The 24,000-nt window shown below is 44.2% G+C and overlaps 1 protein-coding gene across 4 annotated transcripts in view; it reads right to left on the bottom strand.

Annotated features, from left to right (window-relative positions):
* Positions 1–24,000, bottom strand: part of LOC129855798 (ankyrin repeat and fibronectin type-III domain-containing protein 1) — a 285,590-nt gene that overhangs the window by 89,875 nt on the left and 171,715 nt on the right. For 3 of the 4 annotated variants that reach the window (XM_055923840.1, XM_055923833.1, XM_055923824.1), the window contains one exon: positions 6,220–6,260. In XM_055923840.1, coding sequence (XP_055779815.1) covers positions 6,220–6,260 — 41 coding nt within the window. Of the gene's footprint in view, positions 1–6,219; positions 6,261–12,244; positions 12,298–24,000 lie in introns of those variants that run through there. The other variant, XM_055923849.1, reaches the window with a different exon arrangement.

The following is a 24,000-nucleotide window of genomic DNA, read 5'->3' on the forward strand; positions in this document are numbered from 1 at the left end:
CTATTCAATTCCCTACACGATATGGATCTGTTTGCACTGCCTACTCCTTCCACTAGATGTCAACAGTCTGTAGAACGTGGAATGAAGCCTCTAGTGTGATGTGGGGCTGGATGGGAGGTGTTTCAGTCATTGGTCTGGCAGAATGCCAGTTCCTGGTCACGCGCGTTCCAAACGATATCGTCTTGCTTTCCATAACTTCTAGAGACACAAAGGAATTCTCCGGTTGGAACGTTATTGGATAGTTATGATAACAACATCCTGAAGATTGATTCTCTACTTAGTTTGACCAGTTTATTCGACCTGTTATATAACTTTTTGAAGTTTTCGTCCGAGTTCGCCTGCATCTGCGCGAGCGTTTAGACATGTGCACTAAACATGCTAGCAAAAGTAGCTACTTAGACATAAGTAATGGACATTATCGAACAAAACAACGATTTATTGTGGAACTAGGATTCCTGGGAGTGCATTCTGATGAAGATGATCAAAGGTAAGGGAATATTTATGATGTAATTTCGTATTTCTGTTGACTCCAACATGGCGGAGAAATTTTGTTATTTTTGAGCTCCGTCTCAGAGTATTGCATGGTGTGCTTTTTACGTAAAGTTTTTTTGAAATCTGACACAGCGGTTGCATTAAGAACAAGTGTATCTTTAATTATATGTAAAACATGTATCTTTCATCAAAGTTTATGATGAGTATTTCTGTTATTTGACGTGGCTCTCTGCAATTTCTCCGGATATTTTGGAGGCATTTCTGAACATGGCGCCAATGTACACCGAGATTTGTGGATATAAATATGCACATTATCGAACAAAACATAACTGTATTGTGTAAAATGATGTCCTATGAGTGTCATCTGATGAAGATCATCAAAGGCTAGTGATTCATTTTATCTCTATTTCTGCATTTTGTGACTCTATCTTTTGCTGGGAAAATGGCTGTGTTTTTCTGTGGCTATGTACTGAGCTAACATAATCGTTTGGTGTGCTTTCTCCGTAAATCCTTTTGGAAATCAGACATGTTGGCTGGATTCACAACATGTGTAGCTTTAATTTGGTGTCTTTCATGTGTGTTTTCATGAAATATTTATTTTTATAGTAATATATTTGAATATGGCGTGCTGCATTTTTACTGGCTTTTGGCCAAGTGGGACGTTAGCGTCCCACATATCCCAGAGAAGTTAATAGATGAAAATGGGCAAAAGTAGCTTTTTAGCAAAAAACTATTTCTCAAGCAAGAATTTTGCTAGGACTGTCTAGGAGTGGTCTGAATTGGGAGGGAGAAACTGAAAACTATGCAAAGCTATACAAACCCGCTGATTAGAAGGTCATGTGAAGATTGTATTTTCAACCAGCAACTACATTTTTTAAAATAAAAACACTTTTACATTGTTAGTTTCATCAGCTGTTGTACAATGTGATATAAAACACAGGAAAACATTACTTTTGACTGCACTGGGCCTTTAATTAATCTCTTGTGGACAGTCTACATAAACGGTACCGTAGACCTGTCATGATACAACTGTATTCGTGAGATTATGAGCAGCATTAGTTCAGGTGCTTTGGACAAATCATAATTTCGCAGGTGTTAGCATCTTTCGAATATAGGAAGGGGAGGGGACATTTGGCCCATAGACTTGCCCGTAACTTGCAAAGAGAGAGGGTGCAGCTGTTCATTGCGGTTCCGAGCCTCGTTCTCTCTCTTCTCTTAACATGTATGGACTTCATCGAGCATCTGACCAATTACGTGAGACATTAGTTCCGGGTTAACCCAGATTACCGTCAATTTAGAGGTGGAACTCTGCCGTTAGGGCCAAGGGGTCACTGGCTCTGATTGTTGCCGGGGAAAGTCCTTGTCCTCGGGGCGAGCGGCTGTAAAACGGCTGAGTCACCCTCCTATTCTCACCCCGTGGAAAGGCAGACGGACGTAAGACGAGAATGAGTAATGAGGTGAGAAATATGTTTTCAAACCTTGTGAAAGAGTGAGACAATAGCTAGATGAGTGTGAGAAGACTGAAGCTATGTTTCCATGAACTTGTCCAGGGATTTTTTTTTTTTTTACATTTAGAACGCTTGCATGGAAAATAGATGCGACAACTGTCGCTACAGTGCGTTTTTATAGAACTGTCTTTTGCAGATAAAAACAGCTGGACGTAATGATGTCACAAAAATGTTATTTTTTAAAAAATAAAACGAAGTGGTTGAAGTGTTTCCATTATCCATTTTGGCAAATTGCGCATGAATACATTGGCGAAAGCCTGTATGCCCTACTACCTACAGTATCTGTTTCATCTCAGGTAGCCCGCAAAAGCCAGCATGGATAGAATTCAAGAATTTACTCATATTTGCCATATTCTTTTATTCTTTTGGTATTTTTATCCTTTTTTCTCCCCAATTGGTAGTTACAGTCTTATCACATCGCTGTAACTCCCGTACGGACTTGGGAGAGGCGAAACACAACCCCGCCAAGCCACACTGCTTCTTGACACAATGCCCACTTAACCCGGAAGCGCCCTGCCCGCCACAAGAGTCGCTAGAGTGCGATGGGACAAGGACATCCCGGCCGGCCAAACCCTCCCCTAGCCCGGACAGCGCTGGGACAATTGTGCGTCGCCTCATGGGTCTCCCGGTCGCGGCTGGCTGCGACACAGCCCGCTATTGAACCAGGATCTGTAGTAACGCAGCTAGCACTGCGATGCAGTGCCTTAGACCGCTGCGACACTCGTGAGGCCCATATTTGCCATATTCTAATAATTCTTATTTGCCAACCCATCACCACAGTCCATGTCTTGGTGGTGAAACTACTGTAGTACTGTAGATCTGAAATAATTGGATGGTGAAACTTCAGCCAACCAAAAAAGCCAAGGCGAAGCAATTCAGGCAAAAAAGTTGTCAACACTCATTAGGCATTTAGAATTACGTGTGGAGTGGAGATTTATAGATACTTTATGTCATGACATGCCCTGCGTACCTAAAAAACCAAAAACATTTATTATAATTAATTTGAAAAACACAGTTTCCATCATCATTTGTAATAAAATTTGACAAACGAAGAATCCAACCCTGACGAAGAGATAAAAATGTTGTCGATCTTTAGAACATTTCTCCTATAGCTGCCATTTTATTACACACGTTGTTTGTTTGTTGCGTCATTGCTTTTGTTGAGTAAACCTGGGTTAATGGAAACCTGACTAATGAAACAATATTGAGACGTAAGTGAGACGCCAATGAAAGTTAACATCTGTGAGGTCATGGGATGACCGTCAAATAAGAGTGAGAAGAGTGAGACAAACTTTCTCAGCTCCTCCATTCACCTCGCTTCCGACCCTTCGCCCTCACCTCTAACTTAACCCCTCCTTTTTCTCTCTCCACTCCCCCCCCCGCCCCCATCTGAGAACAATTACACGGGCCTTCTCCTCTGAATAAATTAGGCTAATCAAGGGTCTTTCTCCCTGACATCCGTTCCTTAAATTCCCTGCACCACCCGTCCGTCGCGCTATCGGCTCCTCCAACCGCATCTCTTCCTTCCTGCACTGTCTGCCCCCTCACTTATGTAAAACACACACATACCCTCACTCACTGCACTAAGCCCTGCTTGATGCACCTCTGGGAGAATACAAGATGGGTAATATGGATGGCCGTAGAAGACTGGGTGTCTGCACATAGTTCTAGTGTTTCAGGTTATTAATGATTTCCATATGGGTCGTGTAACGAGAGAGAGAGAGAGAGAGAGCGAGAGAGAGAGGGAGCGAGAAAGAGAGGGAGAGAGAGAGAGAGGGAGCAAGAGAGAGAGGGAGCAAGAGAGAGAGAGAGAGAGAGAGAGAGAGAGAGAGAGAGAGAGAGAGAGAGAGAATGAGTGTGTGGCTGTGTTTGTTTCAGAACTTTCTCTCACCCTCTCTTTCAGTCTTTTTGTTTACAGCCTACTTTAGGAGGTTACACATCATTACCCCTCACCAAACCTCTCTATTCTGAGACTCGTGTCACATGACTTCACATGACAGCTTCGCTTGGCCATGGAGAATGCTGCTTGTCTCCAGGCAACCGTGGCGAAGCAAGCCGCATTATGGAGTGACTGCCCACCAAGACTACCCACATGGCACATGCAGTGTGTGTGTGTATGTGTGCGCAAACGTGCGACACAGGAGGTTGGTGGCACCTTAATTGGGGAGAACGGGCTCGTGGTAATGACCGGAGCGGAATCAGTGGAATGGTATCAAATACATCATACACATGGTTTTCCAGGTGTTGCCATTCCATTCCGGCCATTATTATGAGCCGTTCTCCCCTCAGCTGCCTCCACTGGCGTGCGAGATGTGAAATGCATGCAAGCGTACGTGTGTGTGTGCGTGTGTGTGTCTGTGTGTGTGTGTGTGTGTGTGTGTGTGTGTGTGTGTGTGTGTGTGTGTGTGTGTGTGTGTGTGTGTGTGTGTGTGTGTGTAAAAGCCAGTCTTCTGGAGGAGGCATCCAAACATTAAAAGATACAGCATGAATCATCCCAGACTAACATCATAGAAGACCTACAGATCATTTAGTTAAGTGCAACGACAATGCCCCTTATCACAAAACTTTGCATAACACTAGCGAGGTCACAATTTCAAACCCCCAACCTTACCTGCTCAATTCAAGTGAAATCATGGCTTCATATAATAGTTTGGAATTACCTTAGAAATGCCGGGGACATTTAAACTCAAACCACCCATTCATAACCCAAAGAATCTGAAAACAACTGTTCGATAGACATCTAAGTGGCACATTCTCCAACGATTGTTGGTCCGAGTCGGAATGGAGGAATGTAGCGGTCACAACACACACCTCCATGTTCAGCCAGCGAGAAAGCCTGTTGCTATGAAACCGCCCGAGCGCAATTCAAATGTATGAGCATGGTACTCTGTGGCAATGCCACCAGTCTTTTACTGGGGGGGGGGACTTAGGGGAACACATTGATGCCCACGCACTCATACTCACATGGCCATAATGTATCTTTTGAAAAAGAGAGATGAGAGAAAAAGACCCCAACCGTTACATGTAAGCCAGTGGGGAGTTAGGTCGATGTGAACATGTGTGATAACATTCTACTATGCCATAGTCCTCAGCAGAGTTTCAATGCCAAGTAACAACTTGACATTAAACAGGAGCTAAACATTTTCAACTGATTTCACAAAGCAAAACCTACGAGATCCTGCTCGTTGTCTCTAAAATTTAAATGCGACAACATCCTATTTCATGACCTTGATCTGATGATAACAAACGGTGGCCATTTTGAAATCTCTCAACCATTTGAAATACCTCCTTTCTCATCACTGCCATTTGTTGCATGATCTATTTCACTGACAGAAAGATTATCCACCCATCTAGTGTGTTTTTTTCTGTTGACATTTAGAAAGTTTACCGACAATTATACTGTCATGAGTTTTTTTTTTATATAAAAGGTACTTTACTCGCATCAAAAATGGTTGGATGGAAATATGGTTTTGAAATTGTGACAGAAACCAAGTTAATTCCCTTGAAGCAGAGACAATGAGGTGAATTGCTCTTCACTCACATCAGCATTGAAGGACATCTAATAATCATGCTTAGAGTGATCAAATCCATCGGTCTCCATGTAAACAGGTGAGAGGCATTATAAAAGCTGCCATGGTTTTGTTTTGAAATCCGGGAGAAAATAATTAGTGTGAAATTACATCGAACACGCGGGCGCAAATAACAGGCAATTAACTCAAATAGCTTATTGTCAATCAAAACAGTGACGCGCCGAACCTGCTGGCGACTGGCGAATTATCATAATAATTCACTTACTGTTATTTATAATCTGTATGAGATTAGAAGGGATTACTGGTCAGGTTAAAACCGAATTAGCGAATTAACATCCTTTCTCCAGAACCTGATTCAGAGCCAGGTCAGATTCCTCAAGGCGACCAGGGGCCTTATTCACAAAGCGTCTCAGAGTAGGAGTGCTGATCTAGGATCAGTTTGGCCTTTTAGATCACAATGAATACGATTATATGGACAGTGGGGACCTGATCCTAGATCAGCACTATTCCCCTGAGAAGCTTTGTGTTAGAAAGCAACAGTAGGTGGTGATCTAGCAGTGTATCTAACTGTTTAAAGCAGGTAAAAATGAAAAGGACTCTGAACACAAACGACCGAAGAATAAAACAGAGAGGAAGGACAGGAGAGGGACGAGGAGAAATAAAATAAAAAATGAAAGAAAGGGACTTACTTCTTTTGTTGGAACTCTTTCCTGTCTGCTGACCCCAGACTCTGTGAAAGAGAGAGAAAACAGAGAAACATTTGAGCACCATAGACCAGTCCTAAAAAGGATACCTAGTGGGGTCAGCAGTCAAGATTCAAAGAAAAGTCCTCACTGCAAAACGCAAACTCCAACCAAGTGCAATTCTGTAATCCCAAACTGTGTAAATGAAGTGTAATTCGAAGACAGAGCATACAAACACACACAGATCACTGTGTAAATAGGTTTATATGGTTAACACCCTTGACAAGCCTTGAGGCTGAAACATTCGAACGAGTGACCTTTTGGTTAGCGGCCCAGCGGTGTTAACCGGTAAGCTACCAGCCGTCCCATATGTAAGCATGTCATTCAGGTAGTTTGGTTTGGTTTGTTCTTTTACTTCGAAATGCAGCTGGATTAAGTTATTTGGCATTTGTTTTCGAAAATGTCAAAGAGTCGAACAGATACATCATAGTCCCTCAGACCATAGTCCCTCATAGCATGGCAAGATGCGCTGAAGTGCGTTTGGGTATACATTTTCCAGATACATCATAGTGTCATGAACTTAAGGGGACTAATGACTTCAAATGCACCTCGTTATGGGAAATGCTACCAGGCCAGTGCAAGCTCATTAATGACAGGGTGATTGACAGACATTTGAGCAAATGGGGATGCAAATAACAGCAGCATGTGAAGCTCTCGCCCTTTCTACGATGCGAAGATCCCGGAGGAGTGGCACTCAGTGCAAACGAAGCCTCCAGCCAAGTTCATTAACCTGGAGTAAGAAGATGATGTCTCCAGATACTGATCCGAGGTCCCTTTTGTGTCCCGAACCTAGATCAATGTCTAGTGCAAATTGCACAGTAGAAGCCATAAGAGCTTCCAAATGTTCACTGACAGAGAAGCTAACACACTGACATGGGTTTTCAATAACAGTCCAAAAATAGTCCTAATTCCCCCCACGTCGTTTAATCTCTCTCACAACAGGGGACATATAAAAAAAAAACCACACACACACATACATACATACATACACGCATACACACACACACACACACACACACACACACACACACACACACACACACACACACACACACACACACACACACACACACACACACACATGGCAGCCCCCCTACTGTCCACAGCTCCAGGAGAACTCTGGGAGACATAGGCAGAGGGAGCCAGACAGACACAGCTTGTCCATAACTAGCTCCAGGCTGAGACACTTTTAGAAGACACCAGCGCAATCATCTTTTTGCATTTTGCACTTTGATTTTTTTAAATGTATGCTGAGGTATATCTGTCTTCACATCATAGGGGGTATCACCCCAGGCCTCTGTACCCCCAGAGGGGTAAGAGGAGCATCTGGACCCACACAATGGGTGGGATAAGAAGGCCCTGTCAATGACTGTTGCAATATAATTTATTAGACTGCAATGGAATGCATTATGCAACGGGTGGGTCTAATCCTGAATGCTGATTGGTTAAAACCTCATTCCAGCCAGTGTCTATTCCACAGGTTGCCACCGGCTAAATCTATGATGTTAAAATGCCTATTGACTCTGTTCCATCTGTCTGCGCAATCCACTGTCTCATCAGCCCAGCCAGGCAATTTATAAACTTGATCTCCACTATAAAAAGCATCTAGACATTATCTCACATTTCTTTTAGACTAACTTTTCGTTTTCAACAGCTGAGAATTGTATAAACCTTGCTCTTTGTCTCTCCGACATTTGCAACATTGTTTCAATATTCAAATTCGATCTCCTGCTGTCCTATAGTAAGGACCGAGTTGGGCAGGCAGGCAGCGTTTCTCAGCCAGTCAAAATCATGAATCAGCTGCCATCATTTTTATAGATATATACAAACAAATGGCAATTGAAAAACGGTTAAATGAAAGGCAGCTAATTTGCAGTCTTTCCAGCTTCAGTTTGAAGTGATTGTGGTACTGTAGCTGTGTTGTTGGCTAGCTCCTCTGAACAACAGTGTCCTGACGAGTGAGCACATTTTCTATGCCGGGCGAAATTGCGCCTCATTAGCTGATTGCTATGGATGTATCCAAATAAATGTCACTAGAAAACAGCTTAAATAAATGCAAATCCAATTTACTTTGCTGTTATTCAGGCTGCATTTTGACGTGACTGTAAGTTAGCCGTTGTTGGCTAGCTAGCAAGCAAGGGATAAGAACATTGCCAACCAGTATGGCAATGGAACATTTAGAACGAACGACTGGGTCGCATCCATAGATACAGAACAAAAAGACTGAAAGACTGGGCCACGTCTCTAGCAACGCTAGATTTGTGTTGGGACTATATAGTATGAATAAATTCATCAAAACAAAGATTATGTAAATATGTCAATCATTTTTTGAATATGTTGGTAACCCGTTGTATAAAAGTGATAATGCATTCGAAGACGGTGTTTGGAGGATATATTAGCACGGTTTGCCGGCCCTCGACTTCCTCTCGGGTCTAACATCACCCGTGACAATATATCCTCCAAACACCCGCTTCTTGGGCATTATCATTTAAATAGAATTCAATATAATGCAATAGAATTATAATGCAATAGAAGCTCTTGGATGTGGGGAGACATTATCTTTCACTCTGCTGTTGGTACATTCGTTAGTATTGATTGCAAATTATAGATTTCTGTCAGACAGTGTATGATAAATAGTAAAACGCAATAGCACATTTTATATCTATTTTGTGTGGTAAAGAGTGTGTGGTCAAAAAGTGTGAAGGGCATTCCCCTTTCTGATCGAGGCCGTGTGTGTGTGTGTGTGTGTGTGTGTGTGTGTGTGTGTGTGTGTGTGTGTGTGTGTGTGTGTGTGTGTGTGTGTGTGTGTGTGTGTGTGTGTGTGTGTGTGTGTGTGTGTGTGTGTGTGTGTGTGTGTGTGTGTGTGTGTTTGTGTGTTCAAACTTCTGAGTCTGCCACAGTGACATTTTGACCATTGAGAGACCACTGAGTCTTTTTATGGAGCTTTTCATCCCAGTGCCTACGCAGTAGGGAGAAGTACCCCATGCAATCATTATGACCTTATCCACCCCCACCACCCCCTCACTCCTTGTCAGTACACCTAGCCAGGACATCTCTGCGGAGAGCAGGTGGAAACCCATGGTCCTGGAGAGTTAGTGGGGTTAAATGTAAATGTTTGTAAATTGTACTTAACGAAATGTACGTGTACTTGAAATGTGTATACATGTACGTATTTACCTCTACTACACATCGGACTGCAGAGGGTTGGAGCATGGGCTTGCAACACCAGAGTTTCGGGTTCAATTCCCGCATCTGTCACATACAGTGCCTTCAGAAAGTATTCACACCTTTCCACATTTTGTTGTGTTACAAGGTGGGATTAACATTGATATAATTGTAATGTTTTCTCAACGACCTACACAAAATACTCCGTAATGTCCAAAGTGGAAGAAAAATTCGAACATTTCTAAAAAAGAAAAAAGAAAAGAAAACTAAAACACGAATATATCTTGATTACATAAGTATTCAACCCCCTGAGTCAATACATGTTAGAATCTCCGTTGGCAGGTAGCGGAGGGCGGCAGGTAGCCTAGCGGTTAGAGTATTGGGACAGTAACCAAAGGTTTGCTTATTTGAATCTCTGAGCCGGCAAGGTGGAAAAATCTGCCATTTTACCCTTGAGCAAGGTAGTTATCCCTCACAAAAACTGCTCCCCGGGTGCCGGTGATGTGGAAGTTGATTAAGGCAGCCTGATTTTGAGCGGTTTGGTTAAATGCAGAAGACATTTCAGTTGAATGCATTCAGTTGTGCAACTGACTAGGTATCCCCTTTCCTTCTAAGAGCTTTGCAAACCTGGAATGTACAATATTTCTTAAAATAATTACTCAAGCTCTGTCAAGTTGGTTGTTGATTATTGCTAGACTGCCATTTTCAAGTCTTGCTAAGTATTTTCAAGCCGATTTAAGTCAAATCTGTAACTAGGCCACATTCGATGTTGTCTTGGTAAGCAACTCCAGTGTATATTTGGCTTGTGTTTTAGGTTATTCTCCTGCTGCAAGTTCAATTTGTCTCCCAGTGTCTGTTGGAAAGCAGGCTGAAGCAGGTTTTCCTCTAGGATTTTGCCTGTGCTTAGCTCTATTCTGTTTCTTTTTATCCTAAAAAACTCCCTAGTGCTTACTGATGACAAGCATACCGATACCATGATGCAGCCACCACCATGCTTGAAAAGTGTTGGATTTGCCCCAAACATAACGCTTTATATTCAGCACATGAAGTTAATTTCTTTGCCACAGTTTTTGCAGTTTTACTTTAGTGCCTTATTGCAAACAGAATGCGTGTTTTGTAATATTTCTTGTTGTGAAGTAACTACAATGTTGTTGATCCATCCTCAGTTTTTATGTCACCATTGGTATCATGGTCATATCCCTGAACGGTTTCCTTCCTGTCCGGCAACTGAGTTAGGAAGGACATCTGTATCTTTGTAATTAATAACTTCACCATGCATAAAGGGATAGTCAATGTCTGTATTTTTGTTGATTTTTTTACCCATCTACCAATAGGTGCCCTTGTTTGTGAGGCATTGGAAAACCTCCCTGGTCTTTGAGGTTGAATCTGTGTTTTACTCCTGAACGTATTTAGGCTTGTCATAACAAAGGGGTTGAATACTTATTGACTCAAGTCATTTCAGCGTTTCATTTTTTGTTAATACAAAAATATATATATACTGTAAACATATTAATACACTTTGACATTATGGGGTATTGTGTGTAGGCCCGTAACACAGAACACATTTTTTAATCCATTTTAAATTCAAGCCGCAACCAAACAAAATATGGAAAAAGTCGAGGGGTGTGAATACTCTCTAAAGGCACTACCCATATGTTTTAACAGTAAGTCACTGAAGTCTCTAAGCTAAAAGTAGGTCAGTAAGATAAAAGCATCATCCCAACTTACTCCCGAGTGGTGCAGCTGTCTAAGGCACTGCATCGCACTACTAGAGGTGTCACTACAGACCCTGGTTCGATCCCGGGCTGTATCACACCCGGCCGTGATCGGGAGTCCCATAGGGCGGCGCACAATTGTCCCAGCGTCGTCCGGGTTAGGGGAGGGTTTGGCCGGGGTATGCCATCATTGTAAATAAGAATTTGTTCTTAACTAACTTGCCTAGTTAAATAAAGGTAAAAAAAATATATATGCTAAAACCACCATGCTATACATCTATATTACAATTGCTCACATCAAATGGACAATAGCAACAGTGAGGACTACAAGTGTTCATTTCGGAAGGTCCCTCCACAGTGCTTCACTCAGTGCCCTGACTGCCACCTCTGCACGAGCTTCATTTCCTGCAACCCTCTCTCCCTACAGCCAATTACACGGCTGAGAGTGGTGGCACTTAAAAACCCCAATGGAGCCATGGCAAGCATCCATGCCGAGGGAACAAGAGTGTCTAACTGTCCATTTTACACAGGCGCGCACACTCACACACACACACCTCCGTAGCTCTTTTAATGGATAGTTTTCCTGGAGAATTGGCAGGTGTCAGCCTCTAAAATAGTACTTTAAGACCGACATATGTCAGGTGTAGAACAGGTGGGGAAAGACACAGGAAAAACAATTGGACTTTTAACAGTGGTAAATGCATTTATGCAAACATTGGCCTGTAAGTACACTATCAAAACAAGCATATTCTTTTTCAAAAGGACAAAGACAAAGGGTAATTGATGAATAATAGTGCAGTGTCTTTGTGTGTGTGTGTGTGTGTGTGTGTGTGTGTGTGTGTGTGTGTGTGTGTGTGTGTGTGTGTGTGTGTGTGTGTGTGTGTGTGTGTGTGTGTGTGTGTGTGTGTGTGTGTGTATGTACTGACTCTGCTTGCTTGCATACCTGTGCACCAGGTGCTGTGAAATCCTGTCATGCCAATGCTAAACCACAACCTCCCTGAATTTGTAGAAAGAACCACACAAATACACACGGCTTCCCCATATCTTCTGCATACCTTCACATTGCAACCCGACTCTCGACAGACACATACCTGTCGCGTCCAATGCCGGCCACAGTCAAATAATTCCTTCCCCTGCCACTCTTCACTTTGCTCTCACTCCTCCCTCACTCCTTCTCTCGTTCTCTCTCTCCCAGCTTCAACCCTCACTCTCTTCTTCCAACGGCAGCTCTCTTCCACTTTGATGCGGTCAAATCACCGGCAGCGTTATTCACCTGTTCAACTCTTTCTCGCTTTCCCTCCCTCCTTCTCTTTCCCTCGCTCCTCTCTCGTCTTCCCTCTCTACAGTCGGAGCGTGCTGTCACACCGAGGTGCCTGCTCAGAACGGTGGCTGCCACCGAGTGAGTTGTTGTACTTTAATTGTGGTTGCCAGGCGATAAGCTCCCCTCTAACTCTCTCACACACAGTGGAGGGGAGGACAGAGAGAGAGAGAAGGGAAGGGGTGAGGGAGAGAATGGGAGAAGGGGGAGGGAGAGGGTTGGTGAATGCTAATGACTGGGGGAGATTGGAAAAGCTTATAGTGGATGTGTGTGGTGGGGGGGGGGGGGGGGGTTGTGGAGGGAGGGAGAAGAGGAAAAAAGGTGGGTGCTAAAGTAACAGGTGCGTTTTATCACATTTACTTTTACTTTGGGTTGAGGATTTCATTAGTAGTCTACCAAACTTGCTAACTGCCTGGTACGCCGCACTCTTTTGTCCCTCTAATCAGTCTGACATCAATGCAAATGTATTTGAAAATCTAATCAAACACTTCATGAGAGCCCATGGTCTCATGTTGCGCAACATTTCTATAGGCTATGCAATTAAAGAGAGAAAACAGAGTGATGGCTGCTAATAAAAAGAGGAGGATCCCATCAGCTTTCTATAGGCTAGGCCTACTATATTTATTTCTCAACTTACCTAATATTAAGCACATTGCTTATATTTACAACAGGAGTATAGCATACCTGGCTGGCATGAAAATAAATCACGGGGAAAAGCATTCTCCATTCGCTATTTAAGTGCATAGATAATTTTTCCCCGCTGCCCCTGTTTGGATACAGATGCATGATAATGGTCCATTCTAAATCAAAACAAATCTCACACGTACACAACCATTCAAAAGTTTGGGGTCACTTAGAAATGTCCTTGTTTTTGAAAGAAAAGCAACATTTTCCATTAAAATAACACCAAATTGATCAGGAATACAGTGTAGACATGGTTAATGTTGTAAATGACTATTGTAGCTGGAAATGGCGTACAGAGGCCCATTATCAGCAACCATCACTCCTGTGTTCCAATGGCACGTTGTGTTAGCTAATCCAAGTTTATCATTTTAAAAGGCTAATTGATCATCAGAAAACCCTTTTACAATTATGTTAGCACAGCTGAACATTGTTGTTCTGATTAAAGAAGCAATAAAACTGTCCTTCTTTAGACCAGTTGAGTATCTGGAGGATCAGCATTTGTGGGTTTGATTACAGGCTCAAAATGGCCAGAAACAAATAACTTTCTTCTGAAACTCGTCAGTCTATTCTTGTTCTGAGAAATGAAGGCTATTCCTTGCGAGAAATTGCTAAGAATTGCTAAGAAACTGTCACGTTCCAGACCTGTTTTCCTTGTTTTTGAATGTGTTTAGTTGGTCAGGGCGTGAGTTGGGGTGGGCATTCTATGTTATGTGTTTCTATGTTGGGTTAAATGTGTTGCCTGATATGGTTCTCAATTAGGGGCAGGTGTTTGACGTTTCCTCTGATTGAGAACCATATTAAGGTAGGCTGTTCTCACTGTTTGTTTGTGGGTGATTGTTCCTGTGTCTGTGGCACCACACGGGACTGTTTCGTTTTCGTTCGTTCGTTTGGTTAGTCTGTTCCTGTTCGTGCGTTCTTCGTGTTATATTGTAAGTTCTCATGTTCAGGTCTGTCTACGTCGTTTTGTTGTTTTGTAATCTATTCAAGTGTTCTTCGTGTTTTCGTCTTGTTTAAATAAATTCATTATGTCTGCATACAACGCTGCGTTTTGGTCCGATCCCTACTCCTTCTCCTCGACCGAGGAGGAGGAAGATTATGAAAGCCGTTACAGAATCACCCACCTACCAAGGACCAAGCGGCGTGGGAGAAAGCAGCAGCAGCGATCGCAGGATTCATGGACATGGGAGGAAATATTGGACGGTAAAGGTCCATGGGCACAACCTGGAGAATATCGCCGCCCTTGTGAAGAGCTGGAGGCAGCTAAAGCCGAGAGGCGGCGGTATGAGGAGGCAGCACGGAAGCAGGAGAAGGATCTGGGCTATACAACCTGGGAGGAGATCGTCAGGTGGGCGATCGACCCAAGGAGAGTGCCGGAGCCCGCCTGGGATTCTTTGGAGCAGTGTGAGGAGGGATACCGGCGAATGGAGGCAGCACGACGACGCGGTAGGAAGCCTGTTAGTCAAGCCCAAAAATTTATTGGGGGGGGGAGGCTAAAGGGTAGTGTGGCGAAGTCAGGTAGGAGACCTGCGCCAACTTCCCGATCTTACCGTGGAGAGCGAGAGTACGGGCAGACACCGTGTTATGCGATAGAGCGCACGGTGTCTCCTGTACGTGTGCATAGCCCGGTGCGGGTTATTCCACCTCTCCGCACTGGCAGGGCTAGATTGAGTATTGAGCCGGATGTCATGAAGCCGGCCCAACGCATCTGGCCTCCAGTGCGTCTCCTCGGGCCGGCATACATGGCACCAGCCTTACGCATGGTGTCCCCTGTTCGCATACACAGCCTAGTGCGGGTTATTCCACCTCCCCGCACTGATCGGGCTACGGGGAGCATACAACCAGGTAAGGTTGGGCAGGCTAAGTGCTCAAGAGAGCCAGTACGCCTGCATGGTCCGGTATATCCGGCGCCACCTCCCCGCCCCAGCCTAGTACCACCAGTGCTTACACCACGCACCAGGCTTCCTGTGCGTCTCCAGAGTCCTGTTCCTCCTCCACGCACTAGCCCTATGGTGCGTGTCTTCAGCCCGGTACCACCAGTTCCGGCACCACGCACCAAGCCTCCTGTGCGTCTCCAGAGCCCTGTTCCTCCTCCACGCACCTGCCCTATGGTGCGTGTCTCCAGCCCATTACCACCAGTGCCTACACCACGCACCAAGCCTCCTGTGCGTCTCCAGAGTCCTGTGCGTCCTGTTGCTGCTCCCCGCACTAGCCTGAAGGTGCGTGTCCTTAGCCCGGTACCTCCAGAGCCTTCTGCCAGACAGGAGTAGCCAGAGCCTTCCACCAGACAGGAGCAGCCAGAGCCTTCCGCCAGCCATGAGCAGCCAGAGCCTTCCGCCAGCCATGAGCAGCCAGAGCCTTCCGCCAGCCATGAGCAGCCAGAGCCGCCAGCCAGCCATGAGCAGCCAGAGCCGCCAGCCAGCCATGAGCAGCCAGAGCCGCCAGCCAGCCATGAGCAGCCAGAGCCGCCAGCCAGCCATGAGCAGCCAGAGCCGCCAGCCAGCCATGAGCAGCCAGAGCCGTCAGCCAGCCATGAGCAGCCCCTCAGTCCGGAGCTGCCCCTCAGTCCGGAGCTGCCCCTCAGTCCGGAGCTGCCCCTCAGTCCGGAGCTGCCCGTCAGTCCGGAGCTGCCCCTCAGTCCGGAGCTGCCCTTCAGTCCGGAGCTGCCCCTCAGTCCGGTGTTGCCCCTCATTCCGGTGTTGCCCCTTAGTCCGGTACTGCCCCTTAATCCAGTGGGGTTAATTTGGAGGGTGGCCATTTGGAGGAGGCTACGGAAGCGGGGTTTGACTATGGTGGGGTGGGGACCACGTCCGGAGCCGGAGCCGCCACCGTGGACAGATGCCCACTCAGACCCTCCCCTAGACTTTAGGTGGTGCGCCCGGAGTTCGCACCTCGAGGGGGGGGTTCTGTCACGTTCCAGACCTGTTTTCCTTGTTTTTGTATGTGTTTAGTTGGTCAGGGCGTGAGTTGGGGTGGGCATTCTATGTTATGTGTTTCTATGTTGGGTTAAATGTGTTGCCTGATATGGTTCTCAATTAGGGGCAGGTGTTTGACGTTTCCTCTGATTGAGAACCATATTAACCTGTTGAGGACGGGGGCGCTGTTGTCACTATTTATGCTAATCGTGTAATTTTTGAAACGCTTCCCACAAAATTCTTGATCGTACAATATGCATATTATTATTATTATTGGATAGAAAACAGTCTATAGTTTCTATAGGAGTTGAAATTTTGTCTCTAAGTGGAACAGAAGTCATTCTACAGCAATTTCCCTGACATGGAGTCAGATTTCAGAAATTTTGGCCCCTGATCTGGAGTCAGTTAAAAGGCCGCAGTTATTGCTATGAGTATACGGACACTGCTTACGTCTTCCCCTGGATGCCTTTACGTGATGACGATTTGAATGGGGTCGATTGCGCGTTCACAGGCACTACAAATAAAAAAAACCTGTAGCTAGGAACTCTTTTCTTGCTGCGTAATGCGCCTGGAGGACATCGACCCGCACTTGTTCCAAGCATTAGTGGAGGGAGTAATATTACTCTGGTCATGTTTCTACTCGTTATGGGAGTTAAAAACATCATAAGGTAGTTAATTTAAAGCGTTTTATAGCAATTTATATCCGTTTAGTGCGATTTTGGGACATTTATTTCTGAAACGCTGTGAATTGCTGGGCACGCTTCCAGTTCATCCCGAACGCAGTTGGCATTTCCACATGGCAAGAGGACAGCTTTCCACCAAAAGACGATTAGACCCAAGAAAGGATCCTTTGCCCAAGATACTGATGGAAGAACAGCTCAAAGTAGGACATTTTTATTATGACAAATCGTGTTTCTGTCGAAAAATGTTAGTGGCTTAGGACGCCATGTTTTTTGACGTAGCTTCGCTTGGCGCAAACTGTATTGAAAAGTAAGGATAATTTAAAAAATGTAATTCCGCGATTGTATTAAGAATTAAATTGTCTATCAATCCCTGTCCACCCTATATTTTTTAGTCACGTTTATGAGTATTTATGTATAAGAGTAGATCACTGTCTAATATGGCGCACGGACATTTTCTCACCAGCTGGGCTACATTTCACATTGTCTAACCATGATTTTGGTGGCTAAATATAAACATTTTCGATCAAACTCTATATGGATTGTGTAATATGATGTTACAGGAGTGTCATCTGAAGAATTCTGAGAAGGTTAGTGAAAAAATTAATATATTTTGGCGATGTTGACGTTATCGCTCACTTTGGCTAGAATCAATGCTGGGCTGCTATGTGCTATGTGCTATGCTAATATAACGATTTATTGTGTTTTCGCTGTAAGACACTTAGAAAATCTGAAATATTGTCTGTATTCACAGGATCTGTGTCTTTCGATTAGTGTATGCTGTGTATTTTTACGAAATGTTTGATGATTAGTAAGTAGGTAAACACGTTGCTCTATGTAGTTTTTCTAGTCCATTTGTGACGGTGGGTGCAATTGTAACCTATGCCATCTACCTGAAATATGCACTTTTTTCTAACAAAACCTATCCCATACCATAAATATGTTATCAGACTGTCATCTGATGAGTTTTTTTCTTGGTTAGGGGCTATAAATATCTTAGTTTAGCCGAATTGGTGATAGCTACTGGTGTTGGTGGACAAATAAAAGATGGTGGATTATGCTAATGTGTTTTTAGGTAATAGATGTACATCTTTACATATTGTGTCTTCCCTGTAAAACATTTTAAAAATCGGACATGTTGGCTGGATTCACAAGATCTGTGTCTTTCATTAGCTGTATTGGACTTTAATGTGTGAAAGTTAAATATTTAAAAAATATTTTTTTTTTGAATTTCGCGGCACTGGTTTTTCAGTGGGGGTGGGGGGGGAGTGCCGCTAGCGGCACCCTCATCCTAGACAGGTTAAGGTAGGCTGTTCTCACTGTTTGTTTGTGGGTGATTGTTCCTGTGTCTGTGTCTGTGGCACCACACGGGACTGTTTCGTTTTCGTTCGTTTGGTTAGTCTGTTCCTGTTCGTGCGTTCTTCGTGTTATATTGTAAGTTCTCATGTTCAGGTCTGTCTACGTCGTTTTGTTGTTTTGTAATCTATTCAAGTGTTCTTCGCGTTTTCGTCTTGTTTAAATAAATTCATTATGTCTGCATACAACGCTGCGTTTTGGTCCGATCCCTACTCCTTCTCCTCGACCGAGGAGGAGGAAGATTATGAAAGCCGTTACAGAAACTGAACTTTTGAACGGTAGTATATATTATTTAGTTCATGTAAAGACGAGATTAAATCAAGGATAGGCTGATCAGTGACAATATTAGCCTATCACTATATTATATATTATCACTTACCCAGCATAAGAAACAATGCCTTTTTCCACACACCTCATGTAGCCTAGCCCAAAGTGGCCAAAGAACTTCTTAAAATTAAGCACATCAATTGCGGTCACTTTTATAATGATCTTTTTCACTAATGGAACCTTTGCGCTTATAGTTTAGTACCATGTGTGCATTGCTGCACTTATAATGTGAAGAAATAGTCTAATAGTTTATCAACATTTTAAGCTAAAAATTCTGATCTGTGGCGTCAGCCACATTGCATAAAAAAGGTTTTGATGCTAGTGGTTGTATTAATTTGGGATCTATCGCATCCCACAACTGTCCCAGACTATGTTTGGAATATTTATTTCTCGCACAGAATAGAATAGGTCAACTTTTGTACTATGGGGGATAGTAGATTGACATAGGCTAGTGCTTTTGCTGTTTGTTAGGCCTACTCATCTTGTTGGCTGACGAAAAGTAAATGTGGACAGTTCTTCCAATATCTTCAATATGCACCTCGGAATTGGATAAGGATGTGTGCAGTTGCATCCCCGATGTGTCTGTCTTCACTTGTAGCCTGTGAGAAAGACCCGATCACGTGACAGAGAGCCATATGAGTGAGAGGCACTTCAGATTGTTCAGCACCTCAGGGAGAAGAGCACAACGCAGCACTCCGGGCCGCAAAAGACAATGGAATTTTTTAAGGTGCATTACGGGCTGGGGATGCCGCCGTGAAATTTGAAGCATTATCAAGTGCTTATCAAATTGTGAATGAGTGACTATTGGAGTGTGTACAGCCTGCACAAAAAAACAAAGCAGAGCTCATGCCTTTCAAGCAACTTTTTTCCAAATCATCATTAGTCTCATCGTGCAGCCTTACAGTGTATTAAAAATCAAAACATATAGCCCAACGTTTACAGAACAACCCAAAGTTACATTAATAACTCTAAATTAAGCATATAGGAGTACCTATTTCTTTGTTAACCGCTCAACACAGAATAGTCGCATGTGCGCACTCCCTCGAATCGTTGAGAAAATATTTATATTTCATTCAGCTTTGTTCAATTGATTTCTTCATAATATAAAATGTTATAAAATAATGTCACGGAATTCTAAGCAAATCGTGCCTGCTAAATCAACTAGTGTAGCCCACAGCCATTTGGCATAGCCACATAAGGACAACTCAGGGTATACTATTATTTTCTTCAGATCATGCTTCTTTAAACCTGTCTAAAATAAATAATGGATTTATTATGAATGTGTAAGCTATATTACATGGATTTATTAGACTTTTTAAAAATGGCTTGTAGGCTATTTGTGGAAGCTAGGAGATGCTAAATGTGTTTGTTAATTAACAGTTAATTACCATGAGACCGACAGTTATTTGCTAGTTGTGGTGAAAGAAATGTCCCTGAGAAAAAAATGAACATTTCCCCCAAAAGGGTTGTATTTTGTCCCATTTTTAATTAGATAACGGCACAAATTGTGCCACTATTGAACTTTTATTCAGATTCAGACCAATTCAAGTGTCTGTTTCTTGACTGCACATGGTTGCAGTCTGCACAGCCTGCACATGGTTTCCTTTGATAGCTGTTTGCACCCTGTTTGTTAGGTAGCCTGGTTAACACTAGAACTGCCATAGGACTACGGCCACTGACGTTTGATTTAGTAAAACTATTTTAATAAATGTCCTCCGAAAATTGCAACGCCCTGCTCCTTCCTTGACTTTTCCTAAATATGTATATTTTACAGCTATTACTAACTTAAGGGGCCAAGATAAATGTGCTGAAGGGCATTGGTACCCAGGCGCTAATGTGAGCGCATCATTCAGTCTGGTTTAACCAGGCTCGATTTTGGTCATTCTAGCTCATTATAACCAGGAAGGAGATTGCAAACCTCGCTTCCCCAATTAAACATGTGGGACCACATTTACTGTGACACTCGTCAACAGGAAATAAACAAGACCAATTAGAGTGGAGTAACAAGTTGCTGCCACGAGCATTCATAACAACTCACGTCATTTATATTTAGGACCAATAAACTTCTCTTGTCCATCTGTGTTAGTAAGCTAGATTCTAGATATATATAGAGAGAGATGAACATAGAGACGTGCACCTTGCATACCATTCAAGGTAAGTCGATAGCGTTGTATAGTTGACATAAAGACAACAAACATAGGGTCACATTTGGGGTTATGACAACATAGTGAGGGATTTAATTGTGGGGTACAGAACACTGTCAGTGGTCCCATTTATGTTCGTATTGTTGCTTGCAGGTTATTTTCCCCGCATTGTCGGGGAAAGAACACGCAAGCAAGCATTTAGTTGGACAAAGTATACCATGCGTATCCCATACAAAGTGGTCAGATGAAGCAGATGCTAAACTGCAGGACTGTTTTGCTGTCACACACTGGAACATGTTCCTGGATTCTTCCGATGGCATTGAGGAGTACACCACATCAGTCACTGGCTTTATCAATAAGTGCATCGAGGACGTCTTCCCCATAGTGACTACATACCCCAACCAGAAGTCATGGATTACAGGCAACATTCGCACTGAGCTAAAGGGTAGAGCTGCCGCTTTCAAGGTACGGGACTCTAACCCGGAGGCTTACAAGAAATTCTGCTATGCCCTGCGACGAACCATCAAACAGGCAAAGTGTCAATACAGGGCTAAGATTGAATCATACTACACCGGCTCCGATGCTCATCTTATGTGGCAGGCCTTGCACACTATTACAGACTACAAAGGGAAGCACAGCCGCAAGCTGCCCAGTGACACGAGCCTACCAGACGAGATAAATGACTTCTATGCTCACTTCGAGGCAAGCATCAGCTGTTCCGGACGACTGTGTGATCACACTCTCCGTAGCCGACGTGAGTAAGAACTTTAAACAGGTCAACATACACAAGGCTGCGGGGCCAGACAGATTACCAGGACGTGTGCACCGGGCATGTGTTGACCAACTGGCAGGTGTCTTCACTGACATTTTCAACATGTCCCTGATTGAGTATGTAATACCATAATGTTTCAAGCAGACCACCATGGTCCCTGTGCCCAAGAACACAAAGGCAACCCGCCTAAATGACTACAGACCCGTAGCACTCACGTCCGAAGCCATGAAGTGCTTTGAAAGGTTGGTAATGGCTAACATCAAAACCATTCTCCCAGAAACCCTAGACCCACTCCAATTTGCACACCGCCCAAACATATCCACAGCTGATGCAATCTCTATTGCACGCCACACTGCCCTTTCCCACCTGGACAAGAGGAGCACCTATGTGAGAATGCTATTCATCGACTACATTTCAGCGTTCAACACCATAGTACCCTCAAAGCTCATCACTAAGCTAAGGATCCTGGGACTAAACACCTCCATCTGCAACTGGATCCTGGACTTCCTGACGGGCCGCCCCCAGGTGGTGAGGGTAGGTAGCAGCACATCTGCCATGCTGATCCTCAACACTGGAGCTCCACAGGGGTGCATGCTCAGTTCCCTCCTGTACTCCCTGTTCACCCACGACTGCATGGCCAGGCACGACTCCAACACCATCTTTAAGTTTGCAGACGACACAACAGTGGTAGGCCTGATCACCGACAACGACAAGACAGCCTATAGGGAGGAGGTCAGAGACCTGGCCATGTGGTGCCAGAATAACAACCTATCCCTCAACTTAACCAAGACTAAGGAGATGATTGTGGACTACAGGAACAGGCGCACCGAGCACGCCCCCATTCTCATCGACAGGGCTGTAGTGGAGCAGGTTGGGAGCTTCAAGTTCCTTGGTGTCCACATCAGCAACAAACTAGAATGGTCCAAACACACCAAGACAGTCGTGAAGAGGGCACGATGTACGGCCCATTACATTACATGGGGCTAAGCCACCTGCCATCCAGGACCTCTCCACCAGGCGCTGTCAGAGGAAGGCCCTAAAAATTGTCAAAGACCCCAGCCACCCCAGTCATAGAATGTTCTCTCTACTACCGCATGGCAAGCGGTACCGGAGTGCCAAGTCTAGGACAAAAAGGCTTTTTAACAGTTTTTACCTCCAAGCCATTAGACTCCGGAACAGGTAATCAAATGGCTACCCGGACTATTTGCATGTGTGCCTCCCCCCAAAACCCCCAACCCCTCTTTTTACGCTGTTGCTACTCTCTGTTTATCATATATGCATAGTCACTTTAACTATACGTTCATGTACATACTACCTCAATTGGGCCCACTAACCAGTGCTCCCGCACATTGGCTAACCGAGCTATCTGCATTGTGTCCCACCACCCACCAACCCCTCTTTTACGCTACTGCTACTCTCTGTTCATCATATATGCATAGTCACTTTAACCATATCTACATGTACATACTACCTCAATCAGCCTGACTAACTGGTGTCTGTATGTGGCCTCGCTACTTTTATAGCCTCGCTACTGTATATAGCCTGTCTTTTTACTGTTGTTTTTATTTCTTTACTTACCTATTTTTCACCTTTTTTGCACTATTGGTTAGAGCCTGTAAGTAAGCATTTCACTGTAAGGTCTACACCTGTTGTATTCGGCGCACGTGAAAAATAAGCTTTGATTTGATTTGACATACAACTAATAAAACTTGAAACCATATTAGAACACCTTACATGTGAGCTGAGATCACAGAGGATGATACTGAATCTGTCACACCCTGATCTGTTTCACCTGTCCTTGTGATTGTCTCCATCCTCCTCCAGGTGTCGCCCATCTTTCCCATTATCCCCTGTGTATTTATACCTGTGTTCTCTGTTTGTTCATTTCCAGTTTGTCTTGTTTGTCAAGTCAACCAGCGTTTTTGTTCTCAGCTCCTGCTTTTCCCAGTCTCTCCTTTTTCTCACCCTCCTGGTTTTGACCCTTGCCTGTCCTGACTCTGAGCCCACCTGCCTAACCACTCTACCTGCCCCTGACCCTGAGCCTGCCTGCCGACCTGTACCTTTGACCCACCTCCAGATTGTTGACCTCTGCCTACCCTGACCCTGAGCCTGCCGTCCGGTACCGTTGCCCCACCTCTGGTTTACTGACCCCTGCCTGCCTAGACCTGTCTATTGCCTGCCCCTGTTGGAATATTAAACCATTGTCAATTCGACGTGTCTGCATCTGGGTCTTACCTTGATTCCTGATAGACTCGACTATATGGAGGCATAATCTTTCCCTAGGAAACCCACAACAATGACTGGTGAGCCCCACTCCTGTATACATATTTATCCCACGCACATTGCCATCTGGCATGATTTTTCAATTCCAACTAAACTGAGCATTACCAAACTGAGCATTGACCATTCACAGAAAGTTTTTGAACCAATAAAAAATGGATGCTATTTGGATGAGAAAAGGACCACCTTATTGGTTATTTGGAATAGATCCCTGTCACCCCCAGAAAGCCATTACTCAGGGAGCCAATGACAGAGCCACGGAGAGCTGTAATCAGTGCCCTCAGATGCACAGAGGAGTGTGTGTGTGTGTGTTTGCAGGGCCATTTCTTGCATTTTGGAGACCCTAAGCAAAATTTAGTTGGGGGGACCCCTCA

This window comes from Salvelinus fontinalis, chromosome 1, assembly GCF_029448725.1.
Source record: "Salvelinus fontinalis isolate EN_2023a chromosome 1, ASM2944872v1, whole genome shotgun sequence".
In the NCBI taxonomy this organism is placed as follows: domain Eukaryota; kingdom Metazoa; phylum Chordata; class Actinopteri; order Salmoniformes; family Salmonidae; genus Salvelinus; species Salvelinus fontinalis.